The 25,294-nt window shown below is 44.2% G+C and overlaps 1 protein-coding gene across 2 annotated transcripts in view; it reads left to right on the top strand.

Annotated features, from left to right (window-relative positions):
- Positions 1-17,567, top strand: part of POFUT2 (protein O-fucosyltransferase 2) — a 30,095-nt gene extending 12,528 nt beyond the window's left edge. For both annotated transcript variants that reach the window (XM_024201216.3, XM_024201214.3), the window contains 5 exons: positions 5,300-5,366; positions 12,136-12,261; positions 13,976-14,156; positions 15,034-15,157; positions 15,384-17,567. In XM_024201216.3, coding sequence (XP_024056984.1) covers positions 5,307-5,366; positions 12,136-12,261; positions 13,976-14,156; positions 15,034-15,157; positions 15,384-15,537 — 645 coding nt within the window. In that variant the 5' untranslated portion in view covers positions 5,300-5,306 and the 3' untranslated portion in view covers positions 15,538-17,567. The remainder of the gene's footprint in view (positions 1-5,299; positions 5,367-12,135; positions 12,262-13,975; positions 14,157-15,033; positions 15,158-15,383) is intronic.
- Positions 17,568-25,294: the final 7,727 nt, after the last annotated feature.

The following is a 25,294-nucleotide window of genomic DNA, read 5'->3' as shown; positions in this document are numbered from 1 at the left end:
AATCCCATGCACTGCTACAGGCTGGGGACCAACTGGCTAAGCAGCAGTTCTGCAGAAAAGGACCTGGGGATTACAGTGGACGAGAAGCTGGATATGAGTCAACAGTGTGCCCTTGTTGCCAAGAAGGCTAATGGCATATTGGGCTGCATTAGTAGGAGCATTGCCAGCAGATCGAGGGAAGTGATTATTCCCCTCTATTCAGCATTGTTGAGGCCACATCTGGAGTATTGTGTCCATTTCTGGGCAGCCCACTACAGAAAGGATGTGGACAAATTGGAGAGAATCCAGCGGAGGGCAACAAAAATGATGCGGGGCTGGGGCACGTGACTTATGAGGAGATGCTGAGGGAACTGTGCTTATTTAGTCTGCCACAGAGAGGAGTGAAAGGGGATTTGATAGCAGCCTTCATCTACCTGAAGGGGGGTTCCAAAGAGGATGGAGCTCGGCTGTTCTTAGTGGTGGCAGATGACAGAAGCAGGAGCAATGGTCTCAAGTTGCAGTGGGGGAGGTGTAGGTTGGATATTAGGAAAAACTATTTCACTAAGAGGGTGGTAAAGCACTGGAATGGGTTACCTAGGGAGGTGGTGGAATCTCCTTCCTTAGAGGTTTTTAAGGCCTGGCTTGACAAAGCCGTGGCTGGGATGGTTTAGTTGGACTAGATGACCTCCTGAGGTCTCTTCCAACCCAATATTCTACATTTCTATTATCAGAACTCCAAATTATAGCTGACTTGAAGACTAAAAATGCACATATTTTTTTCCATAGTGTTGGTTCCTGCTGTTTGTTTGGGCGTCATTACCATATTTGGCATTGTACTGAACAAGGAGATAAATACCCTGCCCATAGACAATTTACAATCTGAATACACACTTATTACTCGTGTTATTATTGCCTCATTTCTCAGCCCTGCTCACTGCACTCACCTTGATTGTAGCATTTAAGAGGAGGTAGCCATAATTTGGGAACATCCTCTGAGGCACTTGTGCAAAGCAGCAGTCCTGAGCTCCTTCCTTTTCTCCCTGTTGAGGTGTATATATACACCTTGTTTCCATTTGTCCTCAGCTGTCTTTGCAGTAGCCGTTTGATCCGCTGTCAGGAGTGAACTAACACAGCAGGCTTGGGAGGCAGAGATGCAATATCTCAGATTTGGTGTGTTTCCTCCCCGCCCACCATTAGAGATGGGGCTGGGCAGACCAAGAAATTCATGTCCATTTCTTTCCTAGCAGTAGATGATGTCCTCCCAGCAGTAGCCTGATGGGAGGACAGCTGAGGTTAGCAGCACTGTAGACTGATGTGTCAGAAGGGGAGCAGGAGGAAGCTCAGGACCAGTTTCTTTCCATGTGGTTGCCCTGAGCTCCCAGGAGCAGTGCTTAACCTGCCCTCACCTAGTGCCTCTTTCCCAACCAGATTCTTCTGCCCCTCCCTTCATCTTCCATCTCTTTTGTGGGAGCAGGTTGTCTCATCCCTCTGACCATGTTCTATGACGTGCCATGAGTTAAGAAGGCAAATATTACTTGGACATTGCTGACTCAACAATTATCAGTATGTTGCTGATTTCACAAGTAAAGTGAAAACTGTCTCTCCTTCCCTCCCCTCCTAACAAGCTGACAAGACATAGCCATGGGTTTCCTGATGCTAAGTATTCAGTTATATTGAATAATAGCAATAGTGTATCTGTCTTTTATTTATAGGCCTTTCTGTAGCCACCATCATCCAGTATTTGAGTACTTGGTAAATAATGAATTTATCCCTGTAGCAACCCTGGGAGTTAAGAAACATAACTATCGCCATTTTTACTGACCAACAGTTGAGCAGTGAGTAAGATCAACATTTTCAAAAATGAATGCTAATTTTCAGATGGCTGACTTGAGTTGCTTTGGGCCTGATTTTCAGAGGTGTAGCACGCCTGCTGCTCCTGTCCTTATCAGTTGGAACTGCAGAGTTCAAAGCAGGTTCAAAGTTAGCACCAAGACTCACTGGCCACTTTTGGAAAATATCACTGCATGAGTTGCCCAAGAGGATCTGTGGCAGAGCTGGGAATGGAGCCCAGGTCTTCCTGCCTCCCATCGAGTGCCTTATCCAGGAGGCCATCCTCCTCCTCCGTAAGAGGCACTCATGAAGAAGCACCACAGATAATGATTTAACTGTAGTGGATGCTGCCAGGCACCTCCTGGATCAACATGCACAATAAGTTTACTGATAACCCTTAAATATAACTGGGCAATATTAGAACGTAAGTGATCCTGCATAGAGACATCTCTGATTGGCTTGGCTGTTGAGGTAACAGTAGTTGTAGAATTTGTACAATGAGATTACCACACACAGGATGAGTTTACTTTAATCTCATAGTTAAAGACATGCAGTTCATAAAAGGACACACGAATGTAAAGATAAATATAGTAAGGCTCAAGGCTTTTCTCAACTTTCATCTTCACATTTTCCTTCTGTGTGTAGATAAATACGTACAGTTCCCCCAGACTGCGATGGGAGTTGCATAGAAGTATTAAAGGACAGAACTGGTTCTGTATGTATTCATGTTGGCTTTAACAGCATAATTAGCAATCCAAAATACTCCGTAAGTCCTATGTGAGCCAGTAGTACAAGCAGAGCTTTAACTCTTGTGTTTTCTCTCTTTACGATGTTTACAATTTTAACCTCAATATTATATTAACACATTTCACTTTTTTCTTTGAAAATGGTAAGACTAAAACTAAACTCTTTACTGATTTTACTATGAGATTCTACGGCTCTGTATTTGAAATCTTATGCACCTGTGGTTCACAACAAAGTAACATCACAAAACCATGCCTATATAACTAATGAATGTTGATATGATGCATGTTGTTATGTAGTACTGTAAATAATAACTTGAAATTGTCACCTATGTGTCTAACATCTTTTTAGTTTTATACAACTTTGTTTCAAACTAGCTTGGAGACGAATCCTAAGTAAGGACTAGTCAGCCACAAAATTTAAACTTGTAAAAGTCAGCTGCCATGTAATATTCAAAGATCTTACATTTGTTTATAGCAGGAAATAGGGGGAGGTTGTGATTGGTTTTGTTTTGTTACTCTTTCATAACTCACAGATTTTTTTGTTCCAGTTTATTTTAAATCACCTTTGGGGTGATACAAAACTTGGTCAATTTAAGCTAAAATAGAACCTTACCATAAGTTTATGAACAGGTTAAAATATATATAATTGTGGCCCCGTGTGTTTCTGCAGTCATGGATTTTGTCACAGACACTACCACTTTGCCACAGAATTGTTCCCAGAATCTCAACTTTTGTTTAAAAACTGAAATTAAATATCTGCCTCTTATGGTTCAGAAGACAACCTTTCAAATGTAAGCCAAGCAGAAATGATGCTGTGTTCTCTTCCTGAGTTTGTCGAAGGCCTAAAACAAAGACTGTCAGGGATGTGAACTGCTCAATTGGATTTTAACTTTGATACCTAATGACTCAAATTTAAATGTTAAGATAAACTATTTACCTGCTTATCGTTTTAGTAGAAAAATCCCACTCAGTGGAAAAACTTCTGTGGGAATTGGATCAGACTTAGTGTGCTCATTCTACAAACCTAAACTACTTCCCATATATTTCTGGCTGCCCCAAACTCTAATCTTGGTTTTAAAATGATCAGTGATGGAAAATCCCCCACGCCCCTCAGTAAGTTGTTCCAGTGGTTAATTGTTCTTACTGTTAAATATTTATATCTTATTTCCAGTTTGAATTTGTCCAGTTATTTAGTGGTAGTTTACTCAGTGTCCCTTTAAAATGTACAAGGGTGGCCAGATCCTCTCTGCATTGGAGATGTTCTCTTGTTTGCTTCCGGAGGGCTGGTCCTGTCACACAAGGGGCTCACAAATGTTTTTAGAGTATAGACTGTACCTTAGAGAGATGTGTGTGGCTCACTCCCTACCCTGTCCACAAATGTAGACCCCACCCCCATCCTCCCACAGAGGCGCAGAATTCTGTCAGGAGTAGCGCTTATAGTAGCCGCCATAGGGCTATGCGGGGACCACACATGGTACTCCTGACAGAATTCTGGGCCCCTGTGGGGACGCAGAATTCACATGGCCTGCATATTTCTGTGCCCCCCTCACAGAAAAATACAAAAGAAATCTAGGGGTGGGACACGCGCCTCTTCCCCGGCAGCCCAGGCAGCGCGTCTGTTCCAGACTCTGCCCTCTTGCTTTCTCCTGGGGCTTGCTGGGGGTGTAGGAAGGGCAGGTCTTTTTATTATCCAGGAGGAAGGCTCTGTCCCAGAGGCAGAAATGTAGCAGCCTGCCTGTTTGTTAATTGCTCTCATTCTCTGAGGCAGAAATGTAGCAGTCTGCCTGCTTAATAACATTGTTAATGTTCTTATTGTTAGATAACTGTTGCCATACTTAGTCAATTCCCCCAGGAACATAAAACCTGTAAAAGTTTTAAGGTCCCTACATTGCCAGAGTAAGGGAATCACTCGGAAGATCTATGTGCTTTCTCACTTTTTTCCTGTGCCAAAGTGGCACAATAGGGTTAGTTTAAAGCTCAGGATTTATTTTATTTACCCATTTAAAAAAAAAAGACTTTGAGGGCAAATAAAACATTTACCAAGCAGTCCATAAAATGTCGGGACTAATAGAAGCAACACTTCCCAAAGCCAGGTCCAGGACAATATGACTTTCATGTGTGAAAGTCTGAGCAATTTAAAATGAGATTCTACTTCCCCCCCGTTTGGTGTTCTGTAATATAATTTAAATGAAAATCCAGGATTATAACTGGAGTGCAGGGTGTTAGCTACCAAGTATTTGTAACTTAACTTTCATGTATTTAATACATGCTGAATAGTTATTGTGGCTTTTTTTTCTGTATTGTAATTTAAATAAATTACCAAAACAATTGAAACTGGTGTGATTATATTGCATTATTTTGACAAATAAAATATGCAGAATTTTTAATTTTTTTGGCAAAGAATCCCCCCAGGAGTAAAGTGCCTAGATGGGACGTAATATTAGGAGAGTTTATATTTAATTACCTTAATTAATTTTAGCAGTCAATAATGAGGAGAGCCAGCACTGTGTGACAAGACAGCCCTTAGTGGTCCCCGGGCCACAATTTGGAAATGCCTTCCTTATACCAAATAGGCTTAGGGTCCTGTTGCTGTAAATATAACCTGCTGAGGAAAGTGTTTCACTCTCAATGTTTACTATGCACACAGAGGGCAGTCTTTCCTTCCCTCGCTACTGTATAAGGAAACATAGTAATGCAAGTTATATTTCTAAGGGAATTGTACTCAACTTGACGATTTTTAACAGGTCAGTGATGTTAGACAGAGCTGAAAACCTCCTTCATGACCATTACGGAGGGAGAGATTATTGGAATGTGAGTATTTTCTAATTCGCTTCTCCAGATTTTCTATTTGATATTAATAAAAACCTAGTATTGACTGTGTTTGTTGCTAATGATTTTGCTGTGAAGTCCGAGAAGCAGCCAATCTCGTAGATGATCTGCACATTGTATATTGCCAGCTGATGGAGCAGGATGTGTAGCTGCTGTATTAGACACAGAATGTTCACGAGCTCCTGCAAGGAGCTGTCTGTGAGTGGACTTCTGCTCCTGTTTGGAGCGCAGTTGAAGTCAGTAGGGTGCTGATCACAGGGCTCCTTACAGGTACAGGCCTGAGACTATAAACATTTCAGGTGGGATTTTCCAAAATGCTTAACAATGGCCTAATTTCTGACTTCATCGGGAGTAGAGTTAGGTCAACCCCGAGTGTTTCAGAAATTCCAAACAATAGCCTTTTAATAGGAGGCATCAAGGTTGGAAGTTTAAGATTTTCATCACTGAATCAGTGGTTTTGATGTGATGGACTGAATGTTCTCTGTTTCCCTGTTTCTTGTGAAGCTGAACTAGATTTATGTACACAATTCAGAGAGTACAATTCAGCTGGTATGGGTGCATGAATTTCTTAGATCTTGAAGATGAGTTAGAGTTAAAAAAAAAATCTATCCAGGTTTGGTTTACAGATGATTACAGTTGCTTTCTAATTTTCAAGAGGAGGTGAGCTTGCTGGAGAGAGCAAACAAATTATGATCCTAGGCCTTGAACCTGCAAACACACAGGTGCTTGACTTAAACCCATGAGTAGTCCTATCAGCTCAGCTAACAAATTATTTTCTTGGGTAATTCAGAAAAAGTAAATCATGAATTACTTGTGAGGGAAAACTTCCCCCATAATAAAGAGATGTGGATGGATCATAATTTCTAAGACTGAATACTAATCTGTAAAAATAGGACATAAAACCCATTTGTGTCATAATGTATCTTCTCTGATACAGGCATTATAGACTTTTAAGGCCTAAATTTGCTTGATCAAAATTCATAATCTCCTGGAGAATGTTCTTATTTTAAACAGTTTTTTTAATAACCATAATTTTAATTAGAGAGATGTTTACCATACGAATTCCTTTACGCTTCTGGAGTAGTGGTTCTAGCTGTATTAATTCCAGCTGATGTCCTAGATATAGATGTCTATGGGGGGAGGGATAGCTCAGTGGTTTGAGCATTGGCCTGCTAAACCCAGGCTTGTGAGTTCAATCCTTGAGGGGCCCACTTAGGGATCTGGGGCAAAATCAGTACTTGGTCCTGCTAGTGAAGGCAGGGGGCTGGACTCGATGACCTCTCAGGTTCCCTTCCAGCTCTAGGAGATAGGTATATCTCCATATATATGTATAGACAGAGAATTTGTGAAGATTATCTTATGCAGCAAAATACTGTACAACAATATTTGCCATATATAATACAATCAGTAACAAAGGATGTTTTCAGTCATCAAGAAATTTAGTATTAAAATGCAAATAATAAAAATATTAAATTTAAATGTTAAAAATTCTAAAATGCTTGTCCCATTATGGGTGGGCAGTTGTTTGAATAAATTGCTTTATAATTTTATAATTTTTTTATGACAGTATCTGTTCTTGTGAGCTAGACTCACTTGTGATAAAACATCTGACTTGAAGTTGTTTCTTCGTTTTATCACAGTAGCAAAATATAGAAGAGGTGTAAAATGATCCCAGTGCATGAGATTTGAACTTGTGTGTGGGTTACAGCGCAAATATCCAGGTCCTGTAAATGGGACAACAGTCGAAGTATTAGCGCTCGTACCATTTCAATAGCTAAGAGCCTCATCCAAAGAGTTTTTTTTTTTTCACCAACAGAATCCAGCTGACGACCATGTTTGCAAGTTTTATGCAGTGAACACAAAACTCATATTATGTGATTCCCATCATCAGCTGCTTTATTTCTCACACATAAAAAGTTGTACATGTTGGCCAAAGCAAAGAGCCTGCAATCTTACAAAAAGAACAGGTTCTCGTATCTGCTAACTACTTAGATTTCTACCACCGTTTTGTGTATCATTTTTTTTTTCTGCACCTACTATATTCTGTTACCAAGTGTTGACCTCGCTAAGTGCTATAAACCTGCATGATAAATTGTGTGCTGGCTAGGCAGGCATGCAGGTCTTTTACGAGTTTTCTGTGATTTTACTCACACAGTTTTCCACCATTTTGAAGCAACAAACTTGTGAGATACAAACATCTTAGCTAACGTAGTTTCTAGGTAGAAATCTGGATCTCCACTTTTAAATGATGGAAGAAAAGGAAACTAATGATTACATTCGATCAGCACTTTTCCATCATCCTCATCCTGTTTTGGGCTCCTCCTGTCACCTTTTTATTTGGGATAAGTTGCACCTGCTAAACAATGGAAAGGTTACATAGCGTCTTTGAAATGCCTTTTGATTTTATCCTTGTGTGATTCCAGTTAATTAGGTCAAGGCAGAATTGCATGGCAACTGTGACAGTAGTAACTTCTTTATTTGGGCATAAGCTTTCAGGGGCTAGAACCCACTAGTCTCTAAGGTGCCACAAGGACTCCTCGTTGTTTTTGCTGATACAGACTAACACAGCTCCCCCTCTGAAACCTGTGACAGTAGTGTCAGCAGCTTGTCCAAACCTCCTTCAGTTCCTTTTGTAAGTGTAGTGCTCTCTGTAGAGTCCCTAGTTGTGTAAAATGTGTGCTGTGTTTTGATGAAAGTCTTCCTTGTGCTAGTCTTATATTTCAGCTTACTTGTTGAATGCAAATACAGTCACACAGTCTTCCTGAGAGTTCCCTGAAAACTGGGGCATCAATCCTTTTTTCAGTCATCCATCCCTGAGGCTGAGGGTGGTTTCAGAAGAACATTGAAGAGCTGCTGGAATACCAGCATCAGGGACTTAAATAATTGTGGCTACATTTTGAGGATGATGTCAGTATTGTAAATGTCTCACTTGCACAATCATCAGAATCATCAGCGTTGTGCTCTTCCACTTCAATAGCCAAGATTTTGTTAAGTGACACATCTGATCATGAAGGATCCAAAGAAATGAGTTTACTGCATTTTTCTTGCAGAGTGACATGTCTTGACAATGTTTCCATTTAGAAGAATTACTTAGAAAAATAGTCTATTTTCATTATTTCAGTCATCCAATCACTTCCTTCATCTATAGGCATGTTGAGTCAGATAAATTAATTCATTGATATGAAGATCCCTAAACACTAATCACCCATTTGCAGTATTGATCAGCAGCTTTCACGTTTACTATAGTTGAAATGAGACACTACTATGAAATAAATACAACTCCATGAAGACTGGAAAGTAAGATGACTCGCCCACTTTGTATAGCAACCATGGTAACAGATGCCCTACCCACCTTCTAGATGTTTCTAGATTGTAACAAATCAGCCCCCCATCCCCAACAATGCAACTCCACGCACTTCCCTCTTCAACATCCAATGACATTTGATTTTATCAATGAGTCACACTGCAGTCTCCAGTCACTCAATACTCCACCCATTCCTGTTTCCTTCTGGGCTTCTGGAAGGTACAGTTGCTTTATTATCAGGGGGTAGCCATGTTAGTTTGTATCCACAAAAACAACAAGGAGTCCGGTGGCAGCTTAAAGAGAAACAGATTTATTTGGGCATAAACTTTCGTGGGTAAAAAACCCACTTATTCAGATGCAACGAAGAAGTGAGTTTTTTACCCAAGAAAGCTTATACCCAAATAAATCTGTTAGTCTTTAAGGTGCCACTGGACTCCTAGTTGCTTTATTGTTTCCTAAGTGGCGTGACTGAGAACTTTAGTATTCTCATCATGTCCTTTTTAAACGTTTAGAATAGCTTTCTTTTTCAAATTGAAATTGGAGTCTAATGTTTCTAGTCTCAAAATACTTTTATATATGTTATGTTCATGTAAATATTTCAGTGATGCTGTTTTAGGAGGGAGGGATAGCTCAGTGGTTTGAGCATTGGCCTGCTAAACCCAGGCTTGTGAGTTCAATCCTTGAGGGGGCCACTTAGGGATCTGGGGCTAAATCAGTACTTGGTCCTGCTAGTGAAGGCAGGGGACTGGACTCAATGACCTTTCAAGGTCCCTTCCAATTCTAGGAGATAGGATATCTCCATTAATTTTCAAAAACAAGGGGGTCAGAGAAGAGACACTTGAATAATATGCACTTGGTTTTTTTTCACAACTCTGAATTTAGTTCCCATTAAAGTCAAGGGAAAGACGCTTGTTGACTTCAGTGGAAGTTGGTTAGAGTTTGCTGCCGGAAACTCTAGTTTGAAGGATCTTAGTGGTTGAAGGGTGGGTTATATGGTGCTGTACCAGGAAAGACGTCCCAAGGTCGGTTAGGAGTAACGGTGTTTAGTCCTGTAAAGGGAAGTGCTATCCCATGAAGGCAGTCCTTGGGCCGTAGAGGTAATATGGAGGCAGGGAGTTCTCCTGAAGATGATTCTGGGGAACCCAACAATCTCCGGCTCTGACCTTTTTGGTGGTCTCCTCTTTTGGAAGGTGTTGAAGTAGAACATTGGTGGGATTGAGTCCCTTCGCATGTTCACTAATGGAGAGCAGCCCAACAAAAGGAATTCGTTTAAAGACCTTAGCAAACTAGAAGGAAGGAGAAAAGAAGCTAGGTTAGGTGTCAAAGATGACTGCACTGCTAACAATGTCCACAAGTCTGCAATGAATACTCCTAGTAAACGAGGAATAACCAGTTACACAGAGGAGGTGAACTTCTGAAATTACTACAGCGAAGGTTCACACTTTTTCTTCTCTATTATGTATTTTGTAGCACTGAGAGCACACACATACCATGTGATCATTGATAAATTAATCTCCCAGTACATGAGTGCTGTATGTACAGAATTAAGCTGTCACAATGTAACATGCAAGTGCCAGAGATATAACAGCACTGGCATCTTTAGTGGGAGTAGGGAGGCCACAGATTCTCTAATCAGTCTCTCTCACTGATGTATTGCACTGCCACAGCCAGTGGGGGGATGTTTACATTGACTTCTATGGATACGTCTTGCATGCCTCTTGGAGTAAAACACTCTGTTTCCGCTTTGTGCTGGCCTGTGAATCAGCTTTGTGTCGTGCTTAATTATTTATTGCAATAACAGGTGGAGAAAAAACTGGCACTGGAGGCTGCTGCTCGGTGGTGGTGTTGTGAGCGGGGCACACACGTGAACAGTCCCCCGGCAGTGCAGTTTCATCGTGCTCCATTAGAAGCACTATCAGAGTGCTCACCCAGGGGCTACTCACCTGGTTCTCCACACTGCGAGCAGGGCGTATGGAGGGGAAGGAGCCCTGGCTCTGCTCTCTCTGTGTGCTCAGCCCACTACTGTGGCTGGAGTTCAGGGCAGTCAGCTGTGACAGGAAAAGGGAGGAAAAGCCCCCCTCACTGCTAGAGCAAGGGGAAAAGAGAGCCTGAGCGACTGGTCGTCAGAATGCCAGGCCGTTCTCGCTCTGCTCCTGGAGTAGTGCAGCTATCCATGGTCCCTTACTCAGGGCAGCCTGCGGGGTTAGACTAGTCCTGTCTGAATCTCACCACTCTGGTGAGAGAAGAGAAGCTTTTATGCCAAGTGCCAATGGATTTTTGTCTTGAAAATAAATTCAAACATCCTCGGTGCATCTTCATGCAGTGTTCATTGCTCAATGGGGAAAAAATCATTTTGCTTGTAAATCAAGAATTTGATCAAACTTCAGATTATTGTGGTTAACTGAAGTCAGTAACAGAGAATTTCCTTAGTACTGTACGCTTGTACTAACAAGGATGCTTCCGCTTTGCCTCGATTCCAGATGGTAACTGTATCACAAAACACGTTTGAAATTTATTAATACCCTCAGGTATGGGGAATCGCTTCATTTTTGCCAGTTTCCCTTTTAATGTGATTGGGGCTTTGGGTGGCTAAAGGCATGTTTCGTAGAGCCTGTTTAATTCCAGTAGTAATTTTGCAAGTTAACAAGTCTTTCCACATTTTTCTTTCCAAAAGATGAGCTGCACTACTTCTGTACTTGATCTGGTACAGAAATGCTTCTTCACTTAACAGGGCAGCCATATGGTGGGGTGGCTAGAGTAAGGAAGGGAGAGCTATGTATGTTCTAATCCCATCTAAACCACTGACTGACTCACTGTGTGACCCTGGACAAATCACTTGTGACCTCAGAATACTTACTTAACCAGCTTTTCAACTGGATTTAATGAAAAGGAACCTCACTGAAAACTATTTCTAAATTGAGCTTTCCTAGTTTAATGACCAGTGTGTTAACACTTAGATCTTTCTGCTACCATGGGGAATGGCTGACAGACCCTGTGCTGGCACAAGGAACATAAACATTATGGACACTTGTGTAACAGATGCACTGGCCATTGGCTGGGTGCTGATCACACATTTGTTAGTAAAATAAATACTATACTTGATCTGTTTTGAAATGTGTTATTCAAAAATTAAAAATTACTAAATTTAAACTACAAGGTAGATAAATCTCTACTCTTTCCCCAGTTTGTAGGTCTAGCTATTAAAAGGCACTTTTGAAACACTCCTGCAGTGACGAGTTGTGTATATGGGATGTAAGTGCAGTTACCCACAGGTTGGTAAAAAGTACCCTTAAATGCTGGAAATTGTTACCTTGCAGCATTGCTGGAATGTGTTAAAAGTAACCCCATTCCAGGAGCTCTAAATGGAAGCAGCTTCTCACATGCACGTGTTTATAGCTCTTTCCCTACTCCCAGCCAGTCACTCAGTATCTCCTCTCATCCTGACAGACCCGTCGAAGTATGGTGTTTGCTAAACACCTGCGTGTGGTGGGGGATGAGTTTAGGAGGAAATACCTTCACTCCACTGATGAGGCAGACAGGACAGACTACAATGAGGACTGGACACAGATGAAGGTAAAGTAGTTTGTAGTCTGTTTTTCCTGTAACAGATGTATCCAATAGATTTGTTTAGTATTTTGTCTGCACTTTGAGAGGGATTGGGAAGTAACTATGAATGTGATGACTCTAGCACTCAGCACCTGTAGTCTCTCTGCCCTTCCAAGGTTTTCCCCGCTCTGGGATGAAGTTTGCCCAGTCAGTTGACTGAACTCTGTGTTAGAGAGCAGCACTGCAAGGTTTCATATGATCCCACTGTGATGGGTTCCCTGGGTGCAACCTGGAACTGGCTTACCGCTGAGGGCTTACCAACCTGGGGTCCCTCTCACACTGTGATATTGTGACAAGCTGCAAACCTCTCCAGGTACTGCACTTACACAGACAACCACGGGCAGGGCCACACCCAGTTGAGTTACATGAATGCTTCTCCTAGCCACTCATGAACAAACAATAGAGACGCTCCAGCCAATTCCCCCAGCTCCCCAGCTGAGGACCCCAGGGCTATACCGACCTGCTCTGGTCAGAAGTCTGACCAGTATAGGTTTATAACCCAGTCCACCGCCCTTTCAATGTGGACAGGACATGCATCAGCTCTTGTTCCTCAGCAGATTTCCCAAGCACTTCAGCCAAAATGCTGAACATAAAACAGATTTATTAACTCCAGAAAGGTAGATTTTAAGTGATTATAAGTAATAAGCGTACATCTCAAAGTTGGTTACCTAAGAAATAAAAGTAAAATCCCAATCTGTGTTCTATAAACTAGGCAGGATTTGAATCCGGCCGTCTCACCCTGATAGATCATACAAGCAGGTTACAGATCTCCATACACAGGCTGGAACTCTCCTTTAGCCTGGGGCTGCCTCCCCAGTTCAGTCTTTCAGAAGTTTCCACATGTTGAGTTGGGGGGGGAGTGAGGCCAAGTAGTGATGTCACTTCCCCTCTTTTATAGTTTCTTCCAGCTTGCTGGGAAGATCTTTGCTATGAGGTAAGTGAAGCAGTCTCCATTGTCGCTGTGCTACCTCTGAGAAGTCTCCATTGTGTACGGTTCCTGCGATAGTCCTTGGAAGTGTGGAGTCCTTTAATGGGCTGTCAGCAGCATCTGGCTCCTCCATTGTTGCACCTGAAAGGCTGGTTGTGGGTGTTCCCAGCCTCACAACATATTTCAGTAACACACACACAGCAAAACTCCATAACTTCCCGTACATTGACAGCACACACAATCCACAGGATATTAATGGTCAACAGATCAAGCCTTTTAAAATGATACCTCGCAAGGCATACGCTGTACAGATCACATCCCAGTTCTAGGACAGTGGTGAATATGGGGATCCCAGGGTGCCACTTTGAGCACAGTTTTCCACACCCACTTCCATGACGGGCTGCTTGTTCCCTATTGTCTATTGTTGGATGGAGCAATGTTCTCTTCAGAACTGTCAGTTGCTGCTTTAGTCTAATGAGGACCCTCTTGGATGATAAATTTGAGATCTTTATAAACCGCTCTCTCCGTCTTGCCTGTTTTATTTATTCATTGCTGCCAGATATCAAAACACAGTAATCAGCTGTAAGTGCTACAAAATATTGTCAACACACACCTTACAACACCTCGCTTTAGTTGGATTAACACAACGCTTTACATACTGCAGCGCAAGTGTTCATGTACTCAAGACCCTTTTCATTCCGAGTTGATACCAGCGTATTTTGATTACACCATGTGCTGATTGTTCTCTGACAGGTAAAGCTGGGCACTGCTGTAGGCGGGCCATACCTTGGGGTTCACCTCAGAAGAAAAGACTTCATCTGGGGTCACAGAGAAGATGTGCCAAGCCTTCATGGAGCAGTGAAGAAAATCCGCAGCCTCATGGAGAAGCATAAACTTAAGAGAGTTTTCATAGCTACTGATGCCATTGTGGAGGGTATGCCGCTTTCCAACCCTGCCTAATCCTTGGTCGTACTTCACAATAGAGATTGGTCATTGTGGCAACAGTTGTCACTTCATATTCATGGATTATTGAATATTGATAGCCTTCCTGGGAGACTGAACAGCTCAGGAAATTAAAAGGGAGGCTGGAGCCTTTCATCTCCATGCTGACCGTTCAAATCCAGCCCAAATAGGTAGTGCCTAGAAAGTAGTCACTGGGTGTTTCATGCAGGCTGTTTGGCCATCTGCATGAAACAAGCGTGATGCTCTGGTCCAGTTCCCAGGAGCAGATGTCCACATAGCTATCATCATGACTAGCTCAAAGTAGCACCTTTCATATGCATTAAATTCACAGGAAAACATCTCACATTGTTTTTAATAGTCTCTCCTGGTAAGGGGTGGCTATTTTTGTCTTTTCTTCCTCTTCTTTCCCATTTCCACTGCAACTTTTCTTTATATGATTCCATGGGTGACATTAAAAAAGCACTGAGAGGGGAGGCCATTGTGGCATATAACCTAGATGTGCAATCATTCTCCGTCTGTTGCTTCTGTAGGGTTAGAAAGTGAGACTAGTGGTACCACCTGTTTCCCAGGCCCATCAATTCCAGGCCCCCTCACTCCATCAGCATTTGCTATCTCATCCTTGCAATGTGTGTCTAACACGCCTTCATTGGCACCTGTCCCCAAAACCGCCCAGTCATGTAGCAAGAAGTGTTTTACAAATCCTAGGTCAGTTTTGAGCTTCCTCTTCTTTGTAATCTTTCTGCCAGTTTTGTCCAGCTGTTCAGTGGAATGTAGGTATAGGACAAAATTAGTCACTTTCTCGAACGGTACTGTGCCGGGTGGCTTATGATATTTTTTTTTTCTCTCAGAGACTGAAGAGCTCAAGAAATTACTGCCTGAGATGGTGAGGTTTGAACCCACTTGGGAGGAGCTAGAACTCTACAAAGATGGAGGAATAGCAATTATTGACCAGTGGATCTGTGCACATGCTAGGTAGCTAGTTTGATTTTTGTCTGTGTCTGTTAGGTTTGTATGTGAAGTCCGATTTTAAAATTATTGAATCTTGCAAACCTAAATAATGCGACTGAATGAGATGCAGTAATGTCTGTGTTTCTGATTACAGATAACTCATTATAAACAGATCATACATTGATAAGGCCATTATTTTTATCTTAAAAAGAAACCCTTCTCCAATAACCAGTTCTGTTTTCCTTCACAGGTATTTTACAGGCACCTCAGTTTCAACATTTTCCTTCCGGATTCACGAGGAAAGGGAGATCCTGGGATTTGACCCTAAGACCACTTACAACCGATTTTGTGGTGAGAAAGAGAGAAACTGTGAACAGCCAACCCACTGGAAAATTGTTTATTAATAAAACCACTCCAAAGGACTGCAGTAAGTGGCGAGCTCACCAAACCAAGAGAACACTCACAGGAAACATCTCTTTCTAGCCAAGCTACCACTTCCTCCTCCTCCTCTTCTTGGTGTTAGCTCTGAGTCTGGGTTTTAAGCACAACTGGGTAGCAATACCATGGTCATTCTCCTGACCAGGCACTGATATAACTGGTCAAAATGAAGTGAGGTAAGGATTCGGTTCTTGGTATAGCTGGTATGCCAGGACAATATACTCACTCTCTAAATGTTTAATTTAGATTGAAGAGGCCAAGCATTGTTTTAGGAGGCAGCAAAAATGTTTTCACTCAATGTTTGTTTTTTAAGTGCTGTATCTATAACATAGCTATAGTCTGTACCACATTCCTATGTTCAGGTGGTTATTTTCTTTTCAGCTTTATTTGACTCACTGTAGTATTATCTGTTTACAAGGAGGACATTTAGGTGTTGTAACCTGCACTTTGTGAGGGCTGCAGATTGTGTACAGAATGTGCAGTTCTGGAGGGAAAATCAAATAGTAATTTTTTAACATGTCAAACTGGTACAAAAATGCATTTCATATTCATAATAAAGGGTATTTTTACCAGAACACAGACCAGTGTCACAGCTAGCACCTTTAATAGCAATTCTTGGCAGAGAGGTCAGTGGCTAAAATATATAAAGGCTGAACTACGTTGGCAACCCCAAAGCTGGTTGGGTTCTGTTTAGTGGGGCTGCGAGGGAAAGCGTGCACTGCCTGTCATGTACATGTTCTCTCTAAACAGGACGCTTCATTTTATAGAGCTGTCATTCAGCACCTTTCTCCCATGTTAAACTCACTCAAATCAAGGCAAATATAAACAGCATTTGGGGAGTTTCCTGCTTTGCAAGAAGAACTTTTCAAAGCGTGGAGCTGCTTGTTTAGGCTTGAGGGTGTTTTGCAGCTGCATAGGGGTTGCAGAATGGCATATTCTTTCTTTCCCCCTCCACTCCTGGCCTGGTGCACATTGGAACGGTTACAGGGCGTGACTTCATCCCTGGTTTCAGACATGCTAAAACTGACCAGCCATTATAAAGGTCATCGGACTCTTTGCTCTTCCCCTTAATTCTGCGTCACCATCAAATCTCCCAAGTGAACCTGTACAGCTGCATGCAGGTGACACTCTCCCTTGGGACTGAAATGTCACACTCAGCAAGGGCACATGGAAGCAGAGTAGTGGGGTACCCCCTTCTGTCAGCCATTGTGGCATGGGGAGCTGTTACATTAACTGCAGTGTGGGCAGAAGAGAGTGCAATGGCCGTCTGAGAAAACACTTCACAAATATGAAGCCTTTGACACTCTCACTGTTCAGAGTCGGCTACATGCAATATTTTGTTCGTGGTGTGCATCAGGTAGACTTCTGTCTTGCGATTTTAATCTGGCTCATGGTTCTGCGAGGTCTCCGATAGGTCTGTTTAAGAAAAAGGGGAGCCATAATTTTCAGAGTTCAGCAGTATGTTTTTCCTCTAAATTTGAACAGAACACCCTGCAGTTAATGGGTTCTTCCTCATGTTGTCAAGTGTGCTGTTACTGTGCCCTTCGCCCACCCCCCACCTCTTTCATGATTTCAGCAGCATTTTTCTCGGTTCCTTCCTGTGTCCCATTGGGCTTCTTCTCATGTCTAACGCCTGCCCGCTTGGGCTCAGTAATACCCCCCTCCTGTGCTATCTCTGGGAATCTTACTGTATGCTCTCAGCCAGCCAGCCAGGCTTGTCCTGTGCTGTGTGCGGAAAAACTTGTACGGTCTCCTCATAAAGTGAGTAATTTCAGGCCTCCTGTGTTGTTACCAGCTATTTATTTGTATCTCTGTACAGCAAGGGTTTCTTTCCAGTGACAAAATGAAGCTTGTGGGAGCCTTGTATTCTCCAAGCAGTGCCTTTTCCAGCTGAGTTGGACATTGTTGTCATGTAGCCTGCGTGCTGTGCAAAGCATACCTATAACTGTATACCTCAATTTCTTATCAAAAATAAAACACTTTGTAGTATCTTTTATGTGAATTTTCCATGTTTCTTACTGCTCTTGGTTCCCTCACGTGACGTACCCAGCTCTGTCATGTCAGATCAATGGATTCTAATGGCAGAAAGGGCCATTATGATCTAGTCTGACCACCTAGTAGAAGGCTCTTCAACAGGAACGCTGCCAGCTTTTCTGCCGCCCAAGGCGGCGGAAGGTCCCGCCCCGAAATGCTGCCCCCCACAGAGGCGGCGGAAGGTTCTGCCGCCGAAATACCGCCGCGGTCGCCGCCCCCCAAATTGTAGTGCCTTAGGCGACCGCCTAGGTCACCTAATGGATTGCGCTGGCCCTGCTCTTCAACCTAGCAGACAAAGATCCAATGGATGGAAGCTGAAGCTAGACAGTTTAGACTGAATTAAGGTGCAAACTTTTGACAGGGGAATTAATCATTGGAACAACTTACTTAGAGAGGTGGTAGATTTTCTATCACTTGCAGTCTTTAAATTGAGATCAGATGTGTCTTTTTAAAAATATGCTCTACCTCAATTTATTAGACTCACTGGGTGAAATTCTCTGCCCTGGATTAATGGAGATACCCTATCTCCTAGAATTGGAAGGGACCCTGAAAGGTCATTGAGTCCAGCCTCCTGCCTTCACTAGCAGGACCAAGTACTGATTTTGCCCCAGATCCCCCTAAGTGGCCCCCTCAAGGATTGAACTCACAAGCCTGGGTTTAGGAGGCCAATGCTCAAACCACTGAGCTATCCCTCCCCCCCATCAAGAGGTTGGTTATAAGAGGTTTTAAGGCCAGGAAGGGACTATAAGTCACATGCTCTCATGCAGAGCCAATCCACTTGGAAGAGCTAACAAGCTGTTGCACCATCCAAGGGTGGCAGAGTTGTGATTGCCTGGCTCCTTGTGCTGCCATTACCCCCTTCTGACTTGGTGCCATTTATGGTCCCTTTGCATGCTGCACTGCAAGCTGCTGGGCAGTGAGGAAGGAGCCCTCTGCAAATGCGGAGTGTAGATGATAATCTGGCAGTGTTCTATGGACTAACCTATTAGAGCAGGTGTCTTCACTCCCTGCCCCTCCCACGGCACATGCAGGCGGAACGCACTTAGCCAGCGTTCTTGATGGAGCGCATCATTGCACAGTTGTCATGGGAAGCATTCAACTCAAAATGAGAGCTGCATGCCGGGCTAAAGCAGTCCATGTGGTCCCAGAGCCACAGGCTGTGAGTTGCTGCTATAATGGATATGTTCTGCCTCAGTAGCTAATTTCAGTACACAGACAGGGTGGTTTTCAGCCGTGAACCAAATACGTTTACACTGATGTGTCCATGTAGCAGGCTGCACCATGTTTCCACCTCGGAGGTGCTTTGCCTCTCTGCTCTCTGGCTGCTCAGTCCCAAAACTCAGCTGTGCTTCTTGCAATCCGTCCCGTCTCCTCCTCTGTGACGGGTGGGAAAATGTCAGCTCAAGGGTTCATTCATTCTCTGCATTTCACTCAGGGAAAAATGGAAGTAGGAATTTCCATTGCTGAAAATATAAAAGGGAAGGGAAAAGTGCACAAAAATATCCACCACCAAGTTTAAAATAATGAAAATGCCACTATTGAGAAGACTGTGGAATCCGTCTTTATGCCTGTTCTTGTTTAATGTTTAAAAATAGTAAACGCTTAAACTATTAAAATTTTACTACTTAGAAGTTTAACCACTAGGCTCCACTGCCTCCCCACACGCCCGGGGTCCAGGCTGCCGCCCCCACGCCCCAAGACTCCGCTTGCTGCTGGCCCCGCACCACGGGTCCTGGCTGCCACCCTGTGCACCCGGGGCTCTGCTGCTGCCACCGGTTAAGGAATCCTAGAAGGTTAGGGTTGGAAGAGACCTCAGGAGGTATCTAGTCCCAACCCCCTGCTCAAATCAGGCCCAGTCCCCAACTAAATCATCCCAGCCAGGGCTGTCAAGCCGGGCCTTAAAAACCTCTAAGGATGGAGATTCCACCACCTCTCTAGGTAACACATTCCAGTGCTTCACCACCCTCCTAGTGAAATACTGTTTCCTAATATCCAACCTAGACCTCCCCCACTGCAACTTGAGACCATTGCTTCTTGTTCTGTCATCTGCTACCACTGAGAACAGCCGAGTTCCATCCTCTTTGGAACCCCCCTGCACGCCCAGGACTCGGCTGGCCCCCCGCGCACAGCCCCGGGCGCAGGGCTGGCAGCTGGGACCCGTGGCGCAGGGCTGGCAGCTGGGACCCCAGGGGTGGGGCGGCAGCGGAGTCCCGCAGCTGGAGCTTAAATGTTAACTGGAATACTTTACCAATACTGATGCTTATCGGTTAACCAGTTAACATTTTGCATCCTTATTCCAAGGGAGTTCATAGACTCATAGACTTTAAGGTCAGAAGGGACCATTATGATCATCTAGTCTGACCTCCCGCATGATGCTGGCCACAAAAGCTGACCCACCCACTCCTGGAATAATTCTCTACCTTGACTCTGCTGTTGAAGTCCCCAAATGATGATTTAAAGACTTCAAGTCACAGAGAATCCTCCAGCAAGCGACCCCTGCCCCATGCTGCGGAGGAAGGCGAAAAACCTCCAGGGCCACTGCCAATCTACCCTGAAGGAAAATTCCTTCCCGACCCCAAATATGGCGATCAGCAGAACCCCGAGCATGTGGGCAAGATTCTCCAGCCAGACCCGCATTGACTATTGACCTTCAATGGCACGTTATTGATCTATTGATTAAAATCCCGTTATCCCATCAAACCATCCCCTCCATAAATTTATCAAGCTTAATCTTAATTTATCAGAGGAAGATACAAAAATGGAAAGGAACCCTAATCTAATCTGTGATCTTTTACTCACCACCACCATAAAAGGAATAGTAATCCCATAAAAGCCTTGAGGAAAACGTACCAGACAGGGGCCAGTGGAATATCGCTCCCCTAAAAATGATTTGATGTGCAATGGGTTGTGTGGTTGCTTTAGACCAGTGAATGGCCATACAGTCTTTTTGCCACAAGGTGGTGACAGCAGACTGTCTGAGATCAAACTGCCTTTGAGCTGTGTCTGTACACAGAGCAGTAACAACTGCTTGCATTTCAACCAGCACCTCAGATACGGATGATGGCTCAGCGTAAAAACCTTAAGGGTGGTGTTTCAATGATGCTGGTGTAATTAGTACATGCCAGTGACTTTAATCAGACTTAAATCTCATATCCTGCTCAGTTTATTTAGACATAGGAAGCAGAACGTCTCAGCATGGTGATTTTGAGGTCCCATCTGTACTAGAGCATAATAAGCCTTCATTGTTACAGCAGATGTGTGTGTGATGCTGTTAGTACAACATCCTGTGAAGAAAGCACATACCATGTTCACACCTGCAATATATGAGAGTGCATGAATGTCCTTGGGTGGACTTTACCCCACCTTATGGGCGTTAACTTAATTGTTCTTTGCCAGGGCATATACCCTTCTGTATTGCATTTTTTTTTATGGTTGTGGAATAGACTCATCTTCAGTGTTTAAGGGTAGGTGGATGGATTTGTTACAACATTGTTATTTATGAATGGGCTTCATTCTCATCAGTTGGAGGGTCTAAGAACACTCGATGCAGCTAATTGGCAGAGCTGGAACTCACCTGCTGTAATCTTCTACAGCATGACCCCATGTTGCAGATGACCCTCTCCTGAGCAGGGAGTGCCAGTCATGCTGAATAGTACGGTGATGCTGTGGTATGGAAAGCAGGGACTGGAGTGGGACCATTAGATTCCTTCTCGCTCACAAACCATTTACACAGTTTAACACAGACCTCCAGGATGTTGAAGGATTATACCCACGCCAATGCAACCCATCTCAACACACACTTTGCACTTGTGAGTAGTCAGTTACAATGTCCTGTGCAGGTCTGGGGGCAGCTTGAAGACAGCCTGGGTGCTTTGCCTCTTCTGCATAAAATCCTGTTCGGCTGCTCTGGCCTACAGTATAAACCTGACACCTCAAAGCTGCTGGGACTGGAACATCTCTTGATGCACTATTTGGTCAAATTTATCTAGAGACTGTACAGGGACTAGTATAGACTCTGATGATCATAAGAACTGAACATATAACACTCCACGCTCCCATCTGAGATGTTCTACAGCAGAGCCAGGAGCTCAGCATCCAGCGATCAAGAGATAATGAAGTGGCATTGTTGAGAACTATCCTAGTTCCTAGTGGCGTTGCCATGGAGTTTCCAATCTATGTGCTAACTCGTGCTTCTGAGTATACAGTCCTGGGTTACCAATGGACCTGGCCTGTGTGCATTTGTAGCAGCTGCTGTGGAGCTTTCATGTGGACTCTCCGGGTGTATCATTTGGCTGATGGAGAGGGGCTTGGATCTGAAGACCTCAGCTGTTACCAGTAGCCAAGATTTTCAGAAATGTTAGTGATTTTGAGTGTCTTCATTTTTGGTGCCCACCTGAGGAGTTGTGCCCCAGTACAGACAAAAGAGAATACGCAGAGAGACTTTTAGAGGGGCCTGATTTTCAGAGGGATGAGACAGCTGAAAATTCTGGCTAGGGTGTTTGGACTCACTGGAGTGCACTGATGATCAAAAGAGAGAGAGTCACTCTATGGTTACATCACCACAGGAATAGCACTGGAGCTGTCGGACATGGAAGCAGGATGCCAAAGGCATGACGAGACTGATGTCCTTCAATTACAATACTTCACAAATTGTTGGAACAAGCCATGGACTGGCTGAAACCCCTGCATGAGGGTGGCCATTTCCATGGTGTGCTGTTGGAGAATCTGCAGACACACGTGGCCAACACACAGAGCTATCTATAGATGAGTGGGGAGGGTGCTTGTGGCTATCTTGCTCCAGCTGTTCAGAGTCTCAGAGCAGCTATAGTGCCAGATTGCAGCAAGAATGTTTCTGGAGCCCCCAGAGCAGCTATCTGCAGGCACTCCGTTCCGCAGGCTGGTCCATGTGTTGTAGCATTAACTTGGGCAGCAGTAGTCTGGACTGGAGAGCGCTCATCCACTCCTTTGAGGGAGGTATGTGTCCTTTGTCGAGGCTGTCCCCCTGACTCCTCCCCTGCCCTCTTCACCATGCCCCCTTTTAGCCTGCATGGCCCTGGCACCTGTTCTCAGGGTGGGCCTGGTTGTGGCTAGGAGACAGCATGCTCTAACCCTGCAGTTTCCTTCTCTTCCGGTTGCCTTTCCCTGGCCCTTTTGGACGTAACTCCTCTCCCCACAACATAAATGACCCCCACGGATCACAGTAAATCGGGAGGAGTTGCGCCCCAGTACAGACAAAAGAGAATACGCAGAGAGCTGGGACATCGGAAACGGGCTGAAAAGAAAAGTTAGATTCAGCGGGGGAAAGTGCAGGGACACCCGGGAAAAACAAACCTAAGTACACATCTCCTGAGAGGGAGAGCGCTGGGAACTAGTAGCGCTAAGAGAGTTTGCCATGAGACACGCTTCATGTCGCAGCCCCTTTCTGGGCAGCTCTACTGCTACCCCGCTGGGCAGCTGCAAAGGTGTTAACAGAGCTTCAGGGAGAGGGGAAGGCAGGGAGTGGGCTGGGAGGACTCGAAGAGCATTGGGGTGGGGGGTGGAGGTATGTAAGTGGGCTGTGAAGGAACAGGGCCTGAAAGGAACCATGTTCTTGAGCAGGATCCAGCACCACTCCCTCTCCTGTTCCTTTGGGATGCCCTGGAGCTGCTGTGTCTTCAGGAGCAGAGTCCTGCATAGATGGGACAGTTAGAGCAGAGAAAATTGCTGGGCTGTAATTCTGCTTCTCTGCAGCCATGGCCTGGCAGGACGCTCCCTCCCTCTGGGTGGGGGGCTTTCCCCCCCGCCTGGTTTCCCAGTGCTCTCAGGCATGGCTTGGAGTCTTTGGTGCTACCGCTGGTTGAATGAACATGTGGGGGCTGGGGGAGGGGGCAGGTTGTTGTGCAAACTTTTGGATGAAAAGAGAGTGGTTTTCATAGGAATTTTTCCTCAACCATTTTGGTTAAAACTGGAAATTTTTCATTCTGGAGGGGTCTCTGCTTTTTTGTGTTGTTTTTTGTTTTGCTCAAAGCCTAAAAAATTTCAAGGAAAACACATTTTCCACACAAAATTTCCTGTTTACAAAAACAGTCTTTTTTTTTTTGTCAAAAACCCTTTTCAGATGAAAAATGGCAACCAGCCCAGAGCTGGCTTTTCTTTCTGAGGTCTTTGCTTCCCACCCAGGTGGCCTGCGCCAGCCGAAGGGGAAAGGGGACTGACTCACATTCTGCCTCGGGACTGCTGTCTTCAAGGGTGAAAACGGTTGGGGGACGGGGCGTTCCAGCAGCTTCGCGCCACTGAGCTCTGGTGAGTATCTAGTGCAGATGGTATTAGAGCCAAAAGCATTTTCCTAGCGAGTAGCCTTTGGCCTGTCCTGCTGGACTGCGTAATGCTGCAGTGCTCGGATCTGGATGTCTGATGGTTTTATGCAGTAATAATATGGAATTAGCCTAAGCAACGGTGTCCGACGGATGGCAGTTATGCTGTAATTGTACAGCGCTGGCTTGCGTGATTAGATCTGTGACTGATGCGTTTTGTGCTGTAATGGTACAGCAATTGCCGGCGTGGTTGTATTTATGGCTGACATTTTAATATTGCAGTTTTTCAGGGATCCTTGGAAAAGTGCATTTTAGTGTTTACATCAATGGATTTCTGACCCCAGTCAGATAAAAACCAAATCATACAAGAGACTGAAGTTCCTTCCCATGTGATGTGCAGAGAATTACTCCTTTTGAGCAGTGAACTGGAATAGCCATGAACTCAGAGACACATTTTTTTTAAAAAATTATTTATTTTATTTCTTTTAGCTCATTGGTTTGGACGTGCTGCTCAGGCAGGGATGGCGTCATTCAGAGAAGATGCTCTGATACATTTTCCACAAATGGCTGAATAAACTACAAATGTTCCTGAACAGTTCACAGGGCACTTGTCTTCAGCTTTTTCTCCCCACCTTCACCCAAATAGTGTTTTGGGCACTTGTTTAGATTCCTCACTGCATTAAGGAGCTAAAAAATGAACTGGATGGAATCTGCCATTGACAATTTGTTACTGCCTGCAAAAGTAAGGTCTTGCCCACGTGCTCAAGGTCTAGCTGACTGCCCTATTTGGGGTTGGGAAGGAATTTTCCCCAGATCTGATTGGCAGAGACCCTGGGGATTTTTCACCTTCCTCTGCAGCGTGGGTCACTTGCAGGTTTAAACTAGTTTAAATGGTAAATTATCAGTAACTTGAAGTCTTTAAACCATGATTTGAGGACTTCAGTAACTCAGCCAGAGGTTAGGGGTCTATTACAGGAGTGGCTGGCTGAGGTTCTGTGGCCTGCAATGTGCAGGAGGTCAGACTAGATGATCCTGATGGTCCCTTCTGAGCTTAAAGTTTATGAGTCTATAAGAGGCAGGAAGGGAACAGCACAACTGGCAAAATAATAATAATCAGCCCAGCAGAAAAAAACCCCATGAGTTCTGCTTCTTCTGCAGCAGTAAGGTCTTTTTCTTAGCAGCAATAGAGCGGAACCCTTCCCCAGAAATAGTTAGGGAGAATGCTACTTGCCAAACTTATTTTGACAGGTGGTGGTGTCCCTACCCTCCCATAAAAACATAAGAACGGCCAGACTGGGTCAGACCAAAGGTCCATCTAGCCCAGTATCCTGTCTTCGAACAGTGACCAATGCCAGGTGCCCCAGAGGGAATGAACAGAACAGGGAATCATCAAGTG

The sequence above is a fragment of the Terrapene carolina genome, unplaced genomic scaffold (genome assembly GCF_002925995.2).
Source record: "Terrapene carolina triunguis isolate 2854851 unplaced genomic scaffold, T_m_triunguis-2.0 Scaffold391, whole genome shotgun sequence".
NCBI classification, from domain to species: Eukaryota; Metazoa; Chordata; order Testudines; family Emydidae; genus Terrapene; species Terrapene triunguis.
This window is presented reverse-complemented; position numbering and strand designations above follow the sequence as displayed.